The sequence below is a fragment of the Erpetoichthys calabaricus genome, chromosome 16, assembly GCF_900747795.2.
Source record: "Erpetoichthys calabaricus chromosome 16, fErpCal1.3, whole genome shotgun sequence".
In the NCBI taxonomy this organism is placed as follows: domain Eukaryota; kingdom Metazoa; phylum Chordata; class Cladistia; order Polypteriformes; family Polypteridae; genus Erpetoichthys; species Erpetoichthys calabaricus.
This window is the reverse complement of record NC_041409.2, coordinates 57,146,776-57,169,881: the sequence shown is the minus strand read 5'-3', so window position 1 is coordinate 57,169,881 and position 23,106 is coordinate 57,146,776. Positions and strand designations below refer to the sequence as shown.

General features: G+C 39.2%; 1 protein-coding gene across 4 annotated transcripts in view; it reads left to right on the top strand.

Annotated features, from left to right (window-relative positions):
• The window catches only part of gch1 (GTP cyclohydrolase 1), an 81,206-nt gene that overhangs the window by 24,786 nt on the left and 33,314 nt on the right, over positions 1–23,106 (top strand). The window contains exons 3-7 of one of the 4 annotated variants that reach the window (XR_007933649.1): positions 739–794; positions 3,351–3,382; positions 8,733–8,817; positions 12,107–16,546; positions 16,612–17,156. Coding sequence is in view for 3 of the 4 variants with exons in the window: in XM_028822382.2 (XP_028678215.1) it covers positions 739–794; positions 3,351–3,382; positions 8,733–8,817; positions 12,107–12,233 (300 nt within the window). In the remaining variant the exon portion in view is untranslated. Of the gene's footprint in view, positions 1–738; positions 795–3,350; positions 3,383–8,732; positions 8,825–12,106; positions 17,157–23,106 lie in introns of those variants that run through there. The other 3 variants (XM_028822383.2, XM_028822382.2, XM_028822386.2) reach the window with 3 other exon arrangements.

Sequence of the window (23,106 nt, the reverse complement as noted above, 5' to 3'; positions counted from 1 at the left end):
TTCAGACTATTGAATGAGCTCTGTTTTTTTAACATATCAAATCTGCTGTAGGTAAATTATACAAACTGGAAAGCAGAAGACTGGAGTCCCCTGTACGTAAAGGGCTGGTCCACCTTGAACATGTTTTCATTTTTTCCAGGTGTCCATTGGTTATTTGCCAAATGGAAAAGTGATAGGCATCAGCACACTAGCAAGGTAACAGGTGACTCTCTGCCTCGCCTCATACCTGTCTTCCTTGGAGCAGCCTGACTTATCTCTCTGTCCATGTTTTCTAATATTTGGGCAGTCTGACCTCATCCTTTATCCTGATACCCCATACTCAAGTAGTTAATTGCTTTTTCTACCTTTATCCCCTGTAGGGACACCTGCAGTGCTGGCAATCATCGCCCAACATGCTTCATCATAGTGTCACTTGTTACACTTAATGAATAAAGTTTTTGTTTTTTTTTTTCTTTTTTTAAAGAGAAATCAATAAATATTTATTTTATTTTCATTTAAAATTGAAGTCCCGAGAAAAATCAGTCAGAGGGCCATTTTGCTGGACATGTTCTTACCTTCATTCACCTCTGTAAAAAAAAAAAAACTAGGTTGAATGCAATTTAGATCTACAAACGCGAAGTGAATTAAACCTGCCACATATCAAAATAGCAAGATGCCCGTTGGGTTTGCCCAGTCCTGGGCCTTGCTAACCTAAAAACCCCCTAAATCCACCCTATATCTCTCTCCCTCTCTGCTTAGGTGCACATAGGATACCTCCCGAACAAGAGGGTTCTGGGGCTCAGCAAACTTGCCAGGTAAGATCTGCTGAATATCAATAGACCAATATTTTAATCTTATTGTTTTTATTTTATTGCTTACAATTACATAGTCAATGAAGTAATTTGAATAAGTCTTCTTTCAAGGAAATGTTTTTGGTACAAGTTCAAACCTTTTTTATCTGCCTTCTCTCAAAGGAATAGTACTGTTTTCTCTGTTTACTTTATTACTAAGGTTGTGGAGCTGCATATTCCTCCTACTACTTTTCTTTATTTTTTAAGATTCTGCAGCTTTTTTCTAACTATGTTGAAACTAAGATCATACTATTTCAGTGTCACTTTTGTATTTTTTCTCTAGATGTTACACGGCCTTTGTAGCAGCTTTCCATCAAAGTCCGCTTTCTTCTGTTGCTCCTAAGCACTTTTTGTCTCTCACAAATGTGGCTCAAACTCTGCCTGTTATTGTTCCATAAATATGGGAATGATTCCTTTTACCTCATTAACTATCATTTGTATCAGTAACCCCTCTTTCATATTTGAAAGTTGCAGCTCCTTTTTGTAATAGCCACAGCTCCCAAACATTACATCTCGCGTCCACCCTTAAAACCTCTCGCATCCATCCTTTAACTTTTGATGCTACCTTACCTTATAATTTGGAAGCTGCAGGTAGTATAGTCCGCAGTTCATTTGGTTTACTTTTTTTGCACTGCAGGTTTAGTGGTCCTGGGCACCTCTTTAGATTCTGCTAGTGTTCTTCAGTACCGTATCCTTATATTTTACACCCAGGTGATGATGTAGTTCTCATTATCACTGATTTACACTTTGGATGTTTCTCATGTTCTCTAGTACAGTACCTCCTTTTTATATTTTAAAGACTGTGGTTGGGATGGACCTACTGTAAATACCTCTCCTTTATACCCTATAGGTGCATTTGGTCTCTTAGAAATGCCCCCCCCCCCCCGCGTAAAATGAGGGTCATCTTCTCCATCTGTTTTATTTATAGAGCTAAATGTTCTCCATATGTATGTTTATTGTGCTTGTTTTCTGTCATCTCTATAAACAATGTTTTGCAGCAGCACTTTTCTACCTAACCTTTCTGTTGGGGTACTGAAGACTAACCTATTGTCCTTAGTCACCCGTACTGGGTGAGTCACAAGGCTTAATTGTCTGAGCTGATTATTTGTATTTTTTGTAACAGCCTGCAGAGAAGAATCCTCCCTGACCTCAATACGTGACTTAGTACACGAAACATTTACTAATGCAGTGATGCCAAGAGCATCAGAGAAACAAGACCACTGATAAAATATTGTGATGTAACTTAATGAGTCCCACAAGCGCAGGAGACATGTACTATTGCCTTTTTCATTTTATTTTCTCAGTAAATGTGCAAGATCAAAGATGGATGTATGTATGAGGTACACGTCTATGGTCCTGAAAGTGTTAGCTGTGAAAAGAAAGGGAAGGCATTTGAAATGTTTTATTGCCACCACTGCATTCTCGTTTTTCTTTGTATAAAACATGATGTTGAAGTGTGTCCCACAGCTCAAACCCTGAATGCCTTTTCTCTGTGTAATCATGGTCTGTTGCAGGAGATTGACATTTAATCACAAGCAGACGTAGACGAAAATCCAATTTATGAATGAGTGTTGCTAAAGTCTGAAGTGAATCTGAGGTCAGCAATTGTTGTGCCATCAGCGTCACTGGCTTGAACAAGACTTCTCTATATCTTTGTCGGAGAAACCAATAAATTGCAAGTTAGGCTAACAACCATAGATATTAGGGTGACACTTCTCACTTTCTTAGAAAATTTCAGAGCAGTTTTATTAGAAAGATTCCCACATATTAATCTTACTAGCACTAGAAACTTGCTATGCTATTATAAGATAGTGACATTTCCTTCTTCTGATTTACTGAAACTGACCATTCATAAGACGTAATGTCACTATGACCCAGCTCTTCTCTACTTCATATTGAAAAAAATCACCCTTTTATTTTACAAGTGACTCTTTATTTACATCACATTTTATATCTTTATCTTTTCGTAGTTTTTGGACGGTAATCTACCAGATTGCAGAATCAAACCAAACCCTACTCTTTGTGAGATTCTGAGTCATGAAACATCCCTTTGCCACAATTTTATAAATTTGTACATTATGCCTGTATACAAATATACTGTGCAATTTGTCAGCTTCATAGTAAAATTAAAGTATATAAAATAAAGACAGATTGGGTTAAAGTATCAGTCAAGATATAGGAGGATTCTTTAAACATGTGGAATTAGTAGATGTTCAGCATATGTGACCCTGCACAAATATGGCAAAGACTGATTTATTTAGGTTGCTTCTACAACGGTAACATTTAGTGTGGTTTAATATGCTTCAGTTTTATGGAAAAAAAATGTCAGAGTCTCAGAGCTTTTAAAACCTGCAAACTCACTTTTTAATGGGAGAGGCAGAGTCTGTATGTGATGCTAACAAATTCTAAAATAAAGTCAGACTTTATTCTGCCTTCTGGAGCTTGTGGGATATTTGTGCATAAGATGTGCAGTGAAAAGGAATTGACAAAAGAATAATTGAATGTATTCATTCTTCCCAGAATTGTTGAAATCTACAGCCGGCGATTGCAAGGTAGGTAATTAATCATAACCTAAAAGAACACTCAAGATTACTGCTTTACTCCATCCTGCATTCTAATGCCTCCATTTCAAAACCATTAGCTTGGATTCCTTTTTGCTTGCTAATTTGTTTGCTTGCCTCCATCTAGTGGTCACAGTTTGTATTACATACTCCTCACAAATTAAATTAAGTCTTGCAGATCAAATTTCTATTAATTAATAATGATGGTAATCATTTCAAGGTTTTTTTTTTTTTTAAAAAGTTGTTTTTGTCAGATTTTAGTTTAGTCAATTTAACAATTTACAACAATTTAACAATTTAGTCATTATGATTTTTAAGTACTTGCACAGCTAATACACACAACATTTCAATGTAGCAGAAAGCTCAAAGGTGCATTATTACCATGGTACATATTCCAGAAATATTCTAATGTACATATACAGTTAAAACACAAAATAACTATAGTTAACAAAAAAACCTCCGAAAGGCTAACAGCCCACACAAGCACACACCCAATGCTTTCATTCACTTCCCTGTTCAAAAATGTATTACAACCACCCAACATACTCCAATAATAAAATTTATATTAATTAAATAATATGAAATAAACAAAGAATGTAATGTTAAAAAGTGTTCTGTAGTTTAGTCAATTGCAGAAATATTATATAATATTATGACACGATCAGCCTGACTGCAGATCAGAAATAACAAATTATAAACCCTACTGAGCTAGAGGAATATTCCTGTAGTTTTGGGAGTCCCAGTCATTCTTCTTCATTGTGGTGTAATGACATTAACTTCACCTCTCAAAAAGGTACTCTGGCTAACATTGTAGGACTACCTCCACTTGTCAAGTTTGGTGAAGGACATTACACTTCAAAACTCAAATTAATTATTGTACTTCTTAACTCTGCTACAATAAATTTAAAACGAGGCCAAGAACCAACCTCCTTGGGGTGCCAGATCATTGCAGGACAATATTGATGTATATATTCACACTCAAATACACTGTGACACTTTTGAGTCCCCAATCAGCCTAACCTGTACATATTTAACTACTAAGAGGAAAGCTGGAGTATCCAGGCAAAACCCCCTGTAAACATGGGGAGAATGTGCAGAATACACAAAGTCATGCAGTGGGATTGCCATTCAAGAATATAATAACATTGAATATTACTGAAAAGTGAATTTATCCTTCCTTTCAGTTATTAATGGCAGCATTTTGCTTAAGGCAGGAACCAACCATATATGGAACACTAGATGTCTACAGAGCACTTTTTGAATTTACATTCAGATTCAATGCAAATTTTATGACGTGAAAGGAAATTTAAGTATTAGAAGAAAGCTAACAAGAATTGCAAAACATGCTAACTTACAGACCGTGACCAGCCCAGGAATTAAACTGTTGTCACTGGTATTGTGAGAAGAATAAATCTGTATATTAGTTCCTTTTCAGAACACTTAGTGATAAATGAATGAAGTATTATTATTATTATTATTATTATTATTATTATGCACTGAATGTAGCACAAAGTACCACATCTGCTGTTTTCTTAATCAATATCTGTCGTCACCTCCTTTCGATAACTTCACCATTTTTTCCGTATTTATTTAAAAAAAAAAAAAGCAACAAAAAGAAATAAGTCCTTCATTGTGAAGCACCCGACCCAACACAGACTGACAACAGAGGCATGTGTAAAAATCAAAGAAAAAAAGGACTTTTATTTTTCTTCAGCCGTGGGGCACGTCTTCCCTGTGTCCCACCGGCTCAACACATTCCCGCACAAGCACACCAAAGTGAAACAAAAACACAGTAAAATACTCTTCCTCCATTCCTCCCAGGCAGCAGCGTTGTTGTTGTTGTTGTCGTCCTCCTCCTCCTCCCGACTCTGGCGCCTGGAGTGGTGACTGTCGGCTCCTTTTATAGCCCCCTCGGAAGTGCTGCAGGTGCTCATTGACCTACTTCTGGCTGCACTTCCGTGTGTGGCTGTGCTCCTGCCCAGACGGGCTTGTTAAGCCGTGCAGCTCCAACTGGCAGTGGCCACGGAGCCCAACAGAAATGAGCTCCGGTGTTCCAAACTTGTGGCCCCAATGCAACCCAGGGGGGCTGCCACCAAGTGTTCCGGGGGACGTAGTGTGAATCCCATGGCTGCTCCCCCAGATCTAGTGTCAAAGGGGCATCCCGACCATCTGTCACATCCTTCTTAAAAGGGTATGCAGAACTATTTAAAATTCAAATACTTGTTTCCATGTCAGGCAATAGTCTTCATTAAGATCACAACAAGACCCATGTCTGCTTATTTTGGAGATTGTGTTTATTTTTTATCTTTATTATGACAAGAGCAATGGATAGTTATAACCATCCATTTTTCATTGAATAAGAATTATTATGTAGTTTAGGTGAGGAGGGTCTTTTAAATCAGTGGTCCACAACCTTTTTGACACCAAGGACCGCTTTACTAGAAGCAAATTTTTCCAGGGGCCGGTGGGGGGAGAGGATTCGGGGCGGGTTCGTAGGGCAGTTTTATACACGATTTACATTACATTTCTATTATTATTAAGTTATAACATCGTAATAGAAATTATACAACTTGCCATAATGCAGAATCAGTGGGAGCCCTGAGCTTGTGTTCCTGCAACCAGGAGATCCCATCTGGGGACGATGGAAGACAGTGACACGCGAAGTGTGTTGCTTATGTTCAGTCTACTCCGTAATCTCGTTTTGGTTGCTGTCGCTGCAGAAAACACTTCCTTACAAAGATAGGATGTTAGAAATGGAAGCAGACTTTTCAGTTCTTTTGTGGCAACCTCAGGATATTCCGCCTTGACTTTAATCCAAAATATATGGAGATTTGAAGTTGTCTCAAACATACTTTTAAGGCCACCATCATTTGCAACCTCAAGCAGTTGATCCTCTTCAAGCACAGACAAAGTTGATTCACCTGGCGTATTCACAAATGGGTCACGGATCCATTCCTTCCCATTTCGGGGGTCTTTTGTGGTTGTGAATAACGCTCAAACTCTATTGAAGCTGAGATAGGTGATAATACACCAGCTGGGGGAAAGAAGGCCCTGGCTTGGTATCTTTAACAACCTCTGCTAACGTTTGAAACATGCCAAAAATCCCAATGTTCACTCGTCGGCCCCTTAAGTCAAGTTTAGCTTTGAATACAGCCACTTTATCTGCCAACTTGAACAACGGGTATCTTCTGCCTCTGCCCCACGTGCTGCTGCTCCATCGCTTCCTCAGATTTTCCTCCTCAGGCTCCTGCAGTACTCCTGGCTGGATACAGAGTCTGCAGAGTGGGTAAAGGTGGGGTGCTCAATAGTGCCTGTATGCCTGTAGTGCAAATACAGGTAAAATTCCATTACAACGAACAGCCAGGGACCTAAAAAATATTTTGTTGTAATGAGATTCTGTAATTGTTACTATAGTGCTCTCTTTAACTTGCGTCCAGGCGTTTGCAATCATTTCAATAGCTTTTTTCCTGTTAATTAATTTTAATCTTCTCCTATCTACAAGTTATGCTGACGAGAATTTTTCTCAGCATTTCCTTGCGATAATACACTTTCAGGGTGCAAATGATGCCAAAACCCAATGGCTGAAGCACTGCTGGGCAATTGGGTGGGAGGAATTCAACACGAACATTATCTAAATGTGGAAGCATGTTGTGGGCAGCACATTTATCAATCAGAAGCCGAATCATCATTTTCTTCTTCTTCATAATGTGAGGTTTCTGAACTCTTTTGGGATCCCCCCACCCAATGGAAATGGCACACTGAAGCTCGATTTCCGCATCTGTGGAAGATTGTTTGTCTGTTGCCGGGGCAGGGCAACAGCAGCCTCACAGCGCTGCAGTGAAGCGCCACAGAAGCGAATCCTAAAAGTTCGTGGTCAGGCTATAAGTCCCTGTCTTACACCCCAAAACACGAGGCTGAGCCTCAGTACTTTAGCAAAACCAGCTTTATTCAGCTTGAAACAGGAACAGCACGGTTATTTATTGTAGCAGGATCTGCCACTCTCCTATACACAGACACAGCAGTCAAGACAGGGTTGTGACCAGGTTAGTGGCCAAGTAATCCTGTTCCCTGCATTTACAATGTTCCTTGCATCACTCATCGAGATCTTTTCTGTTTGCTTTGGTGAAGAGCCGCAGCAGAGCTGTGAGCCTGCTGTTGCCCCAGCAATGGATAAACAGTGTTCCACAGACGCGGTGATCACACTTCAGGATGCTCTTCGACGTGTTGTCCCATTGACGGAGGTCCCAAGAGTGTTTAGAAACCTCACATGTTCTTGAATGAGTGCCGCATTAATAGGAATGTTTCTTTAACGTGCATCACTGAACCATATAAAAACTGCTTTTTCAGCGTCTTCAAATGCAGGAGTTTGCATGCATACATTTGCAACCCTAGATTTTTCCTCTTTTTTTGCATATAACAAAGACATATGCATTGCATTTGTCATTCCAACAGATTGCACATCACAAACATTAACACTGTTATCATTTTTTCATGTCTGCAGTTTCTATAGGAGGGTGACAATGAGTTAAATTCCAATGGATGTTTTTCAAATGTTGACGAGCAATAAGCAACAGGTATCACTGAAAACCACAGAAAACAAAAACGGCAAAAAAAACAGTACGAGGAAAGTTCAAAGAAAGAAAATGTTTTTTACAATGTTTCTGTTTGGGGATCGTTGTGCACAACTGAGCTGCGACCACACAACTAACTGCTCTGTGGATGATTCATTCAGGCATTTCAAGGCCACTTCATTGTAATGAAAGTATCTGCTGAATGTACTTCGTACTAACGAGATTTCTATAGACTTGTGTCATATGGGGAAACTGTTGGGACCATAAAAATATTTCGTTGTAATACTCTCTCAGCTCGGACTCTCTCCTTTCTCTGCACCGCTGCAAAGCCCTGCCCGCCTAGCATTCTGAAAAGTGTCCTCAGTGAAGGGGGCAGCCATTTTGCTGTAGCCCTTCACTGAGTGAGTCTCCGTTGCCTGCAGTTCTCTCGGAGCCACCGGGGGTTGGGGACCCCTGTTTTAAATAACAGAACAATAAGTGAAATTTTTATCTATATGTAGACCTCTTAAGTTGAAAACATGAAACACGTTCATTCTGCTAGGCTTGTGACGTATTGGGGATTATCCTAAGCTACAATCTAGACATACTAGACCTTTATAGCACAAAATTGTAAAAATGACATTAGATCTTACTTTCACCTTAAAACCAATTGCCTAGAACAAGCACCATATGATCAGTTAGAGCATAAATCATTTTTACAATCCATCCACATCATTCTTACCAGTCCCCAAAAAGAAGCACTAATAACTTACCTTTCTGTTGCTCTACAGTCCAGGAGAGGCTTACCAAGCAGATTGCTGTGGCCATAACTGAAGCACTGAAGCCGGCTGGAGTTGGAGTTGTCATCGAAGCCACGTACTTAGTGATTTTACTTTTATTTTTGTTTTTTATTGGTTTAAGGTCTAGGGTGAATGTCCACAATGTACTCGTGGTTAGAGGAACTTCTTTAAAGTCTTTTGACTTTTTATTTCACTAATTTATCTTTCTAATCAAAACCTTAAAGAACCAAAAGGATTTGTAATCCTTATAGGTTACACTTATTAGATGCTTCTATTGGACACTGACCATTTGAATTCATGAATTCTTGAAAATCAGTGCTCTAACCTTTATAGACTGAACCATAGAATCACAGAATTTAAACACATATGTCCCCCAAAATCTTTGAAAGTTTAGTTTTAGGTATTTCTGATTGACAGTTTTAGAACTTGGACTCTAGAAACTATTGTACCATTTTAGACTTTGACTCTTGGACTTTTTAAAAGATAATTTCAGTATTTTGGAAGTTGAGGTTTTTTTTCATTGTTGTGTCATAAATTAGTTTGCCCTTGAAAGTTGCATTTTTAAATGAATGTGAATGTATAAATTTAACCCAATGGAGGGTAATAGTGGGCCAAACAGCAGCAGTGAGAAAAAGATGGGATTTTATGTCTGACTGTGAAACTGACAAGACTTTCAACCTGTTGCTAAAACATGTAGTACATGTATGTGCCATAATCACTATTAGGTAGCTATAACATGCTGATGATTAAAGAGTTGGTTAGACAGAAAGAAGGAAGTTTACAGCCTGCACCTACGACAGGGGGCTCTGGAATATTGGAAATTGGAGCCCTTACCATTTTGAAGTTGACATTTTTGGTAAGTTTTAAACATTTTGTTTCACTGTTCTTCAGGCACCACATTTGTATCTACAGTATAGGGGAAGGTAAGTATTTTCTTAACAACTCAAATTTCTGGGGCAAATGAAAGTTATGCTACAACTGTGAAGAAATAACTGACTCAACTTTGACTTGGTTCACTTCGAATGATCTGATTGTTATAAAAATAACACATTGAATCAGTTACCCTTGTAAACTGCCTTTACAGGTAGTCCCAAAATTGTGATAACTTTCATGCTGACAGTGATTTTAGGATTTAATGCCTTCTTTTGTTTATTTAGTACATTATAGTAATAATGAGTGTGAGAGCATCTGTGAAGATTAAAAAATAATAATTTGTCATAATTGAATTGAATTTGGCTAAGCAGACAAAAGCCTCTTAATTTTATTGATGTTTTAATGGTGATATTGGCATTGTAAACCCAATCAGAGGAATAAGCAATTATGCAGCAACATTTTACTTCATTCTTTTCAAAATTAACAAAATATTCATGGTACTGTGCATAGTACAAGTAACTTTATCAACTAACCCTTCAGGTCAGATTGGGGAGCATGCACTGGTACAGCACATTGCCGCACCCACCACACGATAAAACAGCTCGGGATCCTAGTTGGCAACACCCCAGGCAGACATAGTCCAGTCCCACCCTCCAGAAATGACCCTGTATCTGACACAGCTAGGTGTTACGTGGGGGTCCCATTGGCCTGGTCCAGCCACTCGGGTCCTCAATAATGAGGATCCCGTGAGCCAGATCACCCTCAGGGACTTGCACCACATGGCTGTAGTGCCGTAACTGACACTCCCTCACAATGCAGGTAATGTGCCTCATTCGTGGCTCCATGAGCAACCACTCATTAGACACAAAGTCAAACCAGCAGTACCCATGGATTCCCTGAAGAGACACCGTCCAGTCTTCATCTCGGGTCAATGGATAGTGTCCATGTACATGTCTGACAACCATATAGCAAGACAGGAAGGACCAGGACTCTAAAGACTTGGACCTTAGTCCTTTTGCATAGATATTGGGAACACCACACACCCCTTTCCAGCGACCTCATGACCCCCCATGCTCTCCCAATCCGACTACTGACTTCATAGGAAGAGTCACCAGAGACAAGAATGCCGAGTTAAGTAAACCTCTCGACAAGATTGACACTCTCTCTGCAGACGGACACACTGCTGATGGCTGTGCCTAAGAGGTCATTAAAGTCCTGGATCTTGGTTTTTATCCAGGACACTTGTAAGCCTAGACACTCCGTCTCCTCGCTCAATCTCTCAAGTGCCCCGATCAGAGCCTCCATTGACTTTTTAGCAAACAGATGCCCCACAGCTACTGGATCCCACAACCTTGCCCAACAACTTGTCCATGCAAGCATTGAACAGATGTAGGAGCAAGAACGCCCCTCACGAACCCTAGAATTAACTGAGAAAAGCACAGAGGTTGTGCCTCCACTGTGCACAGCACTCACAGTACCAGTATACAGGCTGGCCATGATATCCAGCAATCTTGAGGTGATCCCGCAAAGTCTCAGGATGTCCCACAGGGCAGCTCGATCAACTGAGTCAAACGTTTTATGAAATTGACAAAGGCTGCAAAAAAACTTTGCCGCTATTCATGTTTTTGCTCCATGCGAACCCTCAGTGCCAGGATGCGGTTGATTGTGGACTTCTTACGTGTAAAACTAGACTTCTCCAGTCACTGGTAGGTGAGCAAGTGGTCATGGATCCTATTGAGGATAACCCTAGCAAGGACCGTACTCGGCATCGAGTACCCCCTGTAGTTGCTGCAATCCAGGTGATCACCGTTCCCTTTCCAGTTAGTTGAGAGGACAGCCTGGAGGAGTTCACCCAGATACCACAGATCCTAACCCTTACTGAAATTGAAACTGTATTAATAAGGAACATATTTAATATTTAGCAATTATTTAATAAGGAACATATTTAAAAAACATACATATAAGGAAATAGAAAGCTGGATTTTTTTTTCATGAAAACATTTATATAAGTGAAAGCATCTGCCAGGAACTGTTCTTTTGTGTTCTTATGGACACTTACTCTTGCACTTATTGAGGCCTGATTAGTTTGTTGCCTTTTACTCATCAAACATAACCTCATCATCTGTTTGAGAAGTGAATGAAGGCATTGACTACCAAATCCACCAGACGATTGACACGAAAACAGGACATTAGGTGATCTCTTTAATTCTTCAGCAACTTAAACAAGTGACCATTAGAAATTCTTGTCCATTAGAATCTAAGCCTCTTTAACACAGTGACTTTTGGAAGCTAAAACATGAAGAACTACTATTCTAATGAGAACCTAAGAATTTCTGGTATAAACAATTTATAGGTCAACCTTACAGAATATGGTACTCCTAAGCATTGGCCCTTAGAATATGCAGTTGTAGAACATTTAACACTTACTAGCTGGTTTTATTTTTCTTGATCATCCTATGAGTAATTGGAGTATTCCTGTGTTGATCTTGCAGTCACATGTGTATGGTTATGCGTGGAGTTCAGAAGATGAACAGCAAGACCGTGACCAGCACAATGCTTGGAGTGTTCCGTGAGGATCCTAAAACAAGAGAAGAATTTCTGACACTTATCAAGAGTTGAGACCTTGCAGCACTACTGCAAACCGCCTTTTTGGAAACACAACGCCACTGCCAAATACATCTTCTAAAACCACCATCCGCAGCACCAGAGGGACATGTGCCAGATTCAATACAAGAAAAGAGACATTGCTACACCACAGACACACATTCTAACCTGGAATCCAGAAATCCTGAGAAGAGGCACAACAATGTTAACAACTGACATAAAACAAGTTCTTTAGATGAGCATATATGTTATCTTAAAGGCTATTACATTTAAACAATCCAGTTTTAATGAGTACGTTTCACTGCCTCCACAGAATATCATTTCCAAACTTCATACACATAAAAAGCCAGCTTCAGAAAGGATGCCATCTTGTTTACACATATACATTCCATATGCAGAGTGGTATCATTACTTTGTCCAGTGGTGCATTACTACGTTTGACCTTCAGCTCCAGATGGGAATCATCACAACATCTGACAGGAAATCAACTGAATGCTTCTAACTGAGAGAAAAACCAAAACATATAGGATATCGCCTATGAACACTTGAGAAGTCTAATTGATGGTTCATCTCTAGGCTTAGGGCAAGCATTTGTTAATTTTGGATATGTTGAAATCCCTTTATCATGTGACACAGTACTTTTATATGTACATTTTGGAGTCTGGCAAGCTCCGATCTGTTGGTCCCTTCAGGTCGCGTTTGTTCATTCAAGTTTCCTGCGGGTTGCAGTAGTGCACCTTGGAATAATTTGTGAACTACCACACCCTTTTTACAGTGTTTAATATCTCTGCTATTTATTTATTTATTTATTTTTATGAAGGTTTCAGAACTACTCTGAATATCTGTTGTATAAATGAGACTTTTAATGTTCAAATTGCTGTCTTTTGTGTCAGTCCTTTGAATGTAGTTTCTCTTTCCCCTTTCTTGAAACATCCTGTACTGTTGTCTGTCATGTGAAATTCTAGTCTACAATTTGTTGTCTTTGAAAAAATTATCCAGGTTGTTTGTGTAGAGTAATTTCTTTAAGTAGACTAAGTAGGAAGAAAATGCTGAGGTGAAATGGTCAGTAGTAGTCATGGGAACAATTTTGACAACTATAAGTTGTCCTTATAGTGATACATTTACAATGTGTATCCTCAGGCTTAATTGAGATGTTTCATATTCTGCTGGTTTTGTTTTTTTTTTTTGTTTTTTTGTTTTGGTTTGTTTTAGAAAAAACAGTAATAGTCACTCCTGTTGAGTCTATGTTCATTACACAATCCAATAATACATATGTGGCCAGAATTTATTCTCAGGTAATATTTAAAATATAGATGGACTTGCATAAAATGCAGAGGAAAGACAAGTCTTTAGAGTTATAATTGGACAATACACTCAGCATGACCAATATACAAGGAAACCCCTTGGGCACTATTCAGATTGCCCTTGCTTTTTGAAAAAAGAAAAAAGCCCACAATATTATGACCCCACCCACAAGCTTAACTACCAGATTTGGCTATTTGCTCATTTACTATACTATTGTGAATTGATAAACAGGTGCTATAGGCAGGAAATGTATTTGAGGCTCGGGAAACTGAATGTTTCCAGAACATATTAGATCTACTTACCAAAGCAGTGCCAAGGCAGCAAGTAGACAGATCAGAGACAATAAAGGATGGAATTTCATTGTAGGCTTAAACATAAAGATATTACTATCAGAAAACTTTTCAACCCATTTAACCCAATGAAGTCTATATGTTCCTTGTATTTCTCTGTTTAAGTTAAGCAGTAGTAGTGTACTGGCCCATTTCTGTTATTAACCTTTTTTCGGTAGATCATAATACCAAAGTCTTTAATTGTAACACTGGCCAAGTTATTACAAATTTGTCAGTTTAGATTAAATTTGACATTGTTCGTTCAGCTTGGGTTTGTGAAAGCATTCAGAGAAAACAAGTGTTATAATATGTCCCTGCTATAAATATACTTGTAGATGTCTTATTCAGCTCTAGGTTGTCTGTGGAACCATCTCTGACTATGGTAACTATCAAACAGAAACTACTAGTAGGTCAATGTGGTTTGAATTGATAAAAGCATAACAATTGTAATGCTACACTCACTACATTATATGAAATTTATTTTGGCTTGAAAATAGTTTTATTGGTTAATTTTGTAATAAATATATACATCAGATCTGAATATATGTAGACTAAGAGTGTGTGTGGCTAATTTTCTTGTCCACCTGGTTAATAACATTTTCCATTTCCTGTTTTTTTCTCATTATCATAACATATCGTAAGATTATCACATCTGCATAATTCAGTTCAGGTTTGCATGGGGCAGGGGCCTATCCAAGCAGCATAAGACAAAAACCAACCCACTTGTGCATGCAGCTGGTTTACATTTCACAATCAACCTAACCTGTACATGCTTGAATACCTAGGAAAAAACCTAAGCAGACATGGGGCTTTCAAATAAACCCCACACAAACAACTACCTGTTTGTAGGATTTCAGCCCATGATGTTTAATTACTAAGGCAGCAGCTCTAACCAACTCACTGCCTATTTTTATCTCGTTGCACAAATTGCCTAATATCTCATCAGAATGACTCGTGTTCCTACTTGCATACCTTTCTGTCTCGTCCTTATTCTTTTTTATCTCATTTGATTGGCTTACAATCTTCTTGCACAGTATATCTTAGCTTGCATTTGGAACATTTTTCAGTGGTTAATCTTTCGTGGAAATCCTGACTAGCCTGCAAACTTGTAACAAGAAGCATCTGCAACTGAAGTGGTGTTTCCCCTGGACTGTGGGGCCAATTGCATTATTCTTTTATCTTTAGGAAGATTGATGGAGGGATGAGTTGTAGTGAGCTCTGTAACACTCACCTCTTTGCTTACTGAAGGCCTCACTGTAGGGCTCAGAAGTCAAGTATAGTATATATCGGTCAATATTCTGTTGTAGTTTCTTCTTGCTGGTAATGATGTTCCATTCTTATCTGTATATGACAATCAAACTTGAAACTACACATACAGTTACTATACCTGTGTGTCAATGAATTTGATCTAATTCAAAATGGATGAATCTGATCTTATTGTAGCAAATCCTGTGTAAATGCTAACCACTGCTTTAACAATTTGAACATTATATATGGTGGGTGACATAATACAAGTCCTTTTACACGCATGTCTTCATTGTCGATAACTAAATTCACTAATTGCATTTCATTGGCAGAACAGTATGCAAAATGAATTTTCTGTTTGGTGGTCAGTTCACTCACTTCTGTGTTTAAATTATACATATTTAGATCATGGGCAGTATAGTATCTTGGTGCAGTCACACAGCTCCAAGATACTGTGTTTGAATTCCACCCCAGGTCTAAGGTAATACATGTATTGAGTTTGCATGTTCTCTTCATTACTTTCTGGGATATTGCCTGTAAAGAAGATTTTGTTAGTGTTAACTGGCATCTCAACTTTTGCCAACTGGGTGTGTGCATTCATTTGTCATGTGATATATTAACATCATGTCCATGGTTGGTTCCTGCCTTGTGCTCAGTACTTCCAAGGGTTGTGTGTTCCCTCTGACCCTGAAATTGGAAGAAGTAGGCTTAGTATATTATTTTATATAATTTGAAGTTTGAGCTGAAGTTGATTTCTTATTCCGCTGTTTAAAAAGTGAGGAGTTTAAGTATTCCTGGCAGTACCAACCGTCATTTAATATCCTTTGGAACTGGAGTTAAAGTTAGTATATATACCATGTTGTATTTGGCTAAAATATTCTGGAATGTAAAACTGAAATGTCTTCGGGCCTAAATAAGAAAATCCCTCACACATGGTTACTTATAACATTTTTTTACAAAGTGAAGCACTTTTAAAATTTACTTTGTTTGATTTGCTTTTTGTATTTTGGACTTGAGGACTGCTGCTCAGGAACACTTGCCCTTTAATTCTGTTCACAAAACTTAATTCATTCATCTATCTATTTTCCAATTTGTTTAATCCACTGGTGGCACAGCTCAAGAGGTACACCCATCAAAGTCACACACATCCCCACATAGGGCCAATTTAAAGCTTCCAGATATCATGTCTTTTGGTTGTGGTAGTGAAAACTAGAATAACTGAAGAAAAACCCCCATAGAAAGGAGGAGAAGACAACTGCGAAGCAGAACATATCCACTACATCATTGTGAATACAACAAATTTTTATATATAGTTAAGTGAACTTGGCCATGCACTTTACCATATTGTTGCCATTTTTTTATTACCTGTGCTTCGCATTCCCACAAGTTAGGTTGCACAATTGTTATTGTATGTGCATAGCTATCATTTTTTTAAAGCCTTGATTAACTGTTTCAACAACAACAACAACATTTATTTATATAGCACATGTTCATACAAAAAATGTAGCTCAAAGTGCTTCTGAGCCAGAAAAGGAAATTCTGATACACCATGATATTATCCCCACAACTATTGCCATTTTACTCCATGATGAAGATTTTTGAGCACAGCATGATATGTACAGTATATTTCTTCTTGCTTCTTATTGCTTTTTTAGTCATGTACTAACCAGATTGAGAACACAGGTTTTAAAAAAAATCTGTGAAAATTTGAGTTTGTGGTTCTATACTAAGTCTGTTTTTAAAAGAAAGCCAAATTTGTACAATTATTTCAAATCTCAGTGTTTCTAATAAACAGTATTGAGGATTGTTGATCTGCAAAGATAATTTTTTAATCATTTTGAGAGTTGTCTTGGCAATGGTGACCACGTAGATGTGTGTATTACCAATGTGCAGTAATGTGGTCTTTTTCAGTGGTTAAGGTCCTTTAAATGTGGCCCTCTTTTAGGAGCAATTCTCAGGAAGTTGCAGTGCTGTTCCACTTGTAGAATCTATGTATATATAATTTATGTGTAATTTCTGTTTTAATGAAAGTGTTTATAAAGTTACTCAAATAAATATACACAGTGTTTACCTGTTTTTTATGCTGTTTATCCCCATTTACTTTGAATCTGTAATGTAATAATGATGTGTCATGGTACTGAATTTGTTTGGAGATATATGTTACTTTCAAATGACAAGCTGACGTTTCATCTACTCTTGTTATTATGTCTCATCTTTTGGTCACATTTGGATGCTTTTGGGAGGTGCATCTGTTAGTCTTCTATGAAACCTTTTGTACATCTGCTGTCCTACATATATATAATCTGCTTACTTTGAAAGGGGATGCTCCACCTCCCCACTCTCCTAAATTCTTTATAAATAGATTTTGCATATGCAGACTTTAAATGGGACCACACACAGCTGACAAAAAATAAAAACACAACTAAAGTGAACAATGTGAACAAATGAAAATCATAAACATCTAATAATGATAATATACTGTACAATATACCTACATTTCATATTTACTCATTACCCATTTCAACTCAAAAGAGTACAGTTTCCTGTAAAATTATGGTTTGCAGTGACTATCCACAAAAAAAAAAATATTGTATGTTCAAAGAGTAAGCATCTCCAGTGACCCAATAATGCCATGACACACTTATGTCAACCTACTTACAATATCTCCGATACAATTTTCATTTTTCCAGTTGGGAGTACAGGTAGGTGAAGTAACATCTTCATAGTCATACAGTGGCAGGATTTGAACCCACAACCTCAGGGTTTGAAGTCCTAGGCCCAAATCCTTAACCACTACAATGCACTGCATGCCAATAATAATTAGCCCTTTGTAAAAAATATGAAAATATTATGCATTGAAAAGTACTTAGTTAGAATAGTTACAAATAGATACTTTTAGTGCTGAGGAACTGGATAAACCTCTGACCCTATCAGAATTACAAGACGCTATAAAGTCACTTCAAGTCGGGAAATCAGCAGGCCCTGATGGCTACCCTATAGACTTTTATAAGAAATTCTCCACTCAGCTAGCTCCCCTCTTATTGGCAACATTTACAGAAGCTAGAGACAATCAAATTCTACCTCAAACTTTTCGTCAAGCATTAATCAAAAGCGCTATATAAATGTAATTAATTATTATTATTAATCACCGTCTTTCCTAAACAAAATAAGGACTTGTTACAATGTGCATCATACAGACTAATTTCACTTCTGAATAATGATGTTAAGATACTCTCAAAAGTCATAGCTAGAAGGATGGAGAAAGTGTTGCCTTCCGTAATATCACAGGATCAAACTGGATTTATTAAAGGCCGACACTTATCTTCCAACCTTCGACGCCTGTTTGATTTTGCTGGTGAATATATTACATTAAACACCCCAGAGATATTTTTATCATTGGATGCAGAAAAAGCATTTGATATGATTGAATGGAACTACCTTTTCACTGCATTGGAGAAATTTGGGTTTGGCCCGAATATTTGTGCATGGATCAAACTACTGTATACAAGTCCAGAAGCCTCAGTCTGTATTAACATTTGTTCAGGCTACTTTAAGCTAGAACGTGGCACCAGACAAGGATGCCCTTTGTCACCACTGCTGTTTGCAATCGCCATTGAACCACTGGTGGTCCACTGTCGAAATTCTTATCAGATAAAGGGGATTATCCAAGAAGGGCTGGAACAGAAAATTTCTCTATATGCAGATGATATGGTTTTATATATATGTCAGACCCAGAAAACACTGTGCCTGCAGTTTTAACAGCACTTTCAGATTTTCAAAAGATTTCTGGTCTCAGAATTAATTTGAATAAAAGTATACTCATTCCAGTGAATTCACAAGCATATAATATTAGACTGGACACCCTACCTTTTACCATAGCAGATCAGTTTAAATACCTAGGGGTAAATATCACAAGTAAACATAAAGCTCTTTATCAACAAAATTTTGCTGTCTGTATGGAAAAAATTAAGCAAGACTTGCATAGATGGTCAACCCTTCATCTCACTCTACACGGAAGAATTAACGTTGTTAAGATGAATATCCTTCCCAAGCTTCTTTTTTTATTTCAAAACATCCCAATATATATCAATAAATCATTTTTTAAGCAATTAGATTCAACCATAACCTCATTTATCTGGAACTCAAAACATTTACGTATCCGAAGAGCGACCCTACAAAGACCTCAGGCAGAAGGTGGCATGGCTCTACCTAATTTTCAGTTTTATTACTGGGCAGCAAACATACAAGCCATAAAAACCTGGACACAAATAAATGAACATACACAGGCCTGGTCCGCAATAGAAGTAAAATCCTGCAGCACTTCTTTATATTCCCTGCTCTGCACTCCAATAAATGCAAGTTATCGCAAATGTACTAATAACCCAATTGTGCTTCACTCACTTAGAACATGGAACCAAATTAGAAAGCAATTTAAGATGGAAAATCTTCCATCTGTGGCACCTCTGCAAGAGAACCACCTCTTTCAACCCTCGCAAACATATCCAGTTTTTAATATCTGGAAAAGATTTGGGATTAAATTGCTCAGAGATCTTTATATAGACAATATCTTTGCATCCTTTGAACAATTAAATTCCAAATTTAACCTTCCAGCTACACATTTCTTTCACTATCTTCAAATTAGAAACTTTGTCAAACAGAACCTGCCCGATTTTCCTCATCTCGTACCCTCCACCATGCTGTAAAAAATACTGCTGAACTTCGAGGACTTAGACACCATTTCTGCAATTTATTAAACTAGCCAACCCGCGGCGTACCATACGCCGCATAATCAGGCCACTTTTTTAATGATTTTTAAGCACAGGGAAACAATTAACATTTGAAAAATCCGTAATTTAATAAACCACCAAGAAAAGTAACATTGTAACAATGCATGGTATGAACCAACATAAAATTGTCCGTGACTGAAAACTGGAGGACCGCCGTCGCGCCTTTTCCTCCCAGAGCGAGGGACAGGGGTGGACGGCGCTCGGGCGCGGAGGGTGGAACGGTAGGAGAGGGGAAGGACACCCATTCCGCCCCCTCCGTCATGCTAGTCTGCTGATTTCTCGTTCAGTATGCACTGCCTGCTCATGTGCCCACCCCCAACTCGTCACCTGAGTCGTTTTCGTCTTTGCACAGTCCACATGCACCTGTGAGTCACGTACACTTTTCATTGTTCTTTGCGTTTCTGGCTGCTTTTCTATATATAATCCACCAAGTCACCCAACCATGGTAGTAGCGAGGGGGGGGGGGGGGTGTGTACAAAGGACAGGGACGTAATCAGTGCGAGCGTATGACCCGCACTTACTGGGAATTCCTCGTTCATGGGGAACAATTGCAAGCCCCGGTTTCCAGCACGAATGGGGTTCAATGGCTTACCCACGCCTCTCTGCGCCGGGTAGACGCACGTTGATCCATTCAGTGTAGCGCGCGTGCAGTAAATGAAGATCTCATGGCAAGCCTGAAAGCATAAAATTGGAGCTGTGTGACTCACATTCTTTTCGCGGTTCGCTTTTCCTCAACATGGGTCAATTGTACGTGCCAGCCTGGATCTCCGTAAGGGAATAGCAGTGGATAAACCATGGGGTCACAGTTCATATTGAGAACAGAGATACGCTTGCAAGCATCTCCCCTTGGATATATGCAAATGTCACATTGTGCAGGAGGTTCCCTGTCTTCACCTACAAAGATAGCAGCAACATCAGTTTGACAGGACGGGGCGTTATACCTTCTCATAACCAGACTTGGATTTTCCATGAACACCATTCATACAGCAGTAACAGGGTTACAGTGAGTGATAATGTCATGCATTTGTATGTAACACTTTGCGAAGGGATTAACCTGTCGTATCATGTTGTCTAGTTGAAGCAACAAAATGTCACTGCAAGCGCTATTACATTCCTTTTGCAAACGTTGACGGATAGCCTCAGCAGTATCGAAGATATATAGCTGACCGTATTGTGGTGACGTGTCAGGATTGGTATATAAAGGAGAGACCTGGTGATAAATTTGACTGTGGATTCTGAAAGCATATGGTCCTTGTCCAGATGGTTGAGCGATGTGTGCACCCATTGACGTGAAAGCTAAAGCAGAGTTGTATTCCCTGATATGATCACAATAATTTCGGGACAGCGGGTTCTTGTCAGTCAAGAGGTCTTCTAAAAAAAGAGGGGGTTTGGATAGCGGTGGCAAAGACACCTTGCCGGCATGACAACACTTAGTGTAATGTTCGGATTTGTTGACCTCTGCTGGTCAATGAAGAGCATTGCAAGAAGCAGATAGTGCGGTAGGTAGGCCAATGTTATGTTCTTGGACGTGAATGGCAGTATTTTCTTGAAAAGCTGCAGAAAACTGAATGCGATGTTTGTGCATAAACAATTTAGTGCTGTGTTGACACTGAAGGGAATTGGAATGAGTTGTTTCGAAGCATTGCCGGCAATGTTCACATTGCATAATTCGTTCAGTGGAGTGTGTTTTTAAATGCATGTTGAGATATCTCTGCACTCGGAACGTTTTTGAACAAATCGTGCATTGAAAGATCTGCTTGGAATGCATTTGTTCAGTGGAGTGTGTGTTTAAATGTGCTTTGAGAGATTTCTGGCGCGTGAAGGTTTTGGAGCAGTGTTGACACTGAAAAGAATTCATCAGGGAATGTGTTTTGAGATGGTTAGTAAGGTATCTGCGTGCGTGAAAGTGTTTGTCGCAAAGTTTGCATACAAATGTTTGTGTTGAATGGATCTGCATATGGTTGTGGAGATCCATCTCACCTGTGAAGTCCTCGTTACAAAATGTGCAATTGAAGGTGAGAGTGGAATGAGTTCGAAAGTGTTTCTTGAGAGCGCGAGTTGTTTTGAAGCATTGCTGGCAATGTTCACATTGCATCATTCGGTTAGTGTTGTGTTTTTTTAAATGTGCGTTCAGATATCTCTGCACTCGGAAGCTTTTGGAACAAAAGGTGCATTGAAAGTCCTGTGTGGAATGCGTGTGTTCAGGGGAGTGTGTCTTTAAATGTTTTTCAGGAAGAGGAGAGTGGGCAGGTGTCGTCACATTAGTGTGGCGAGCAAGTGGGTGTGCACATACCGACAGCATCAAAAGATGTCACCAGAAGGTTATCACGTGTGTATTTGAGAGGCATGAGAACCTTGTAATGCCCATGATCCAAAGGACCGCTAAAGAGCCGGGATATGGAGAGACGTTGGGCCGGATTGTAAACTCAAAGAGAGGCATGAGGACGTTCTTGGAAGTAAATGGTGATAGTAGCTGGAAGGATTTGGGACATTGCCACAATTTCTGCCTCGCCACCATAGACTCCGGACGTATTCATGTAGTCAGCGTATTGTTGAGTAGACTGTATAACAATGCCTCTGTGACTAACAACAATGGACACCATGTCGCCAAAGTTATCCCAATGTTGGCAAACAAAGCCAACAGCCATGTTGCGAAGTTTGAGAGCAACAGTTTCGTCAATGACATTTTTCCAGAAAAAGCCGACTGATAGAAACAAACAGTTACCTGATGCAGAAATTTCTATAACATTGAAAGAAGTGTTGTTTCCATGAAATACATTTGAAGCGGTAGCCATGGTGGGCAAATGAACAGTCAATGTGGCTCACAGCTGGATTTGGACCGACCAGCACAGACTAAAGCGAGTGAGTATGTGTTTGATGAGCTGTTCGAGTTGGCGGGCAGTGCTCTGAAGTGCGTTCCCTATCACGTGGGAGGAGCGGTAGAGTTTCTGGGCGGGGCTTCATTGTTCCTTTCCCATGGTTTTCGATGGTGGACGTGGTTGGGTGTCGTAACCGAAAAGAATAATGAAAAGTCAACGTGGCTCAGAGGTGCATGTGGACTCCTAGCACAGACGAAAGCGACTTACGGGGTGGTCGGTGAGTTGTTGCGTCCGCGTACATGAGCAGGCAGTGTGAATGCCTAGAGAGCGAGGGTGGACGCGGGCCGGGGAATAAGGAGTGTTGGTGGGCGGGGAAACGTTTTCCGTGTTCCTGCAGGACCAT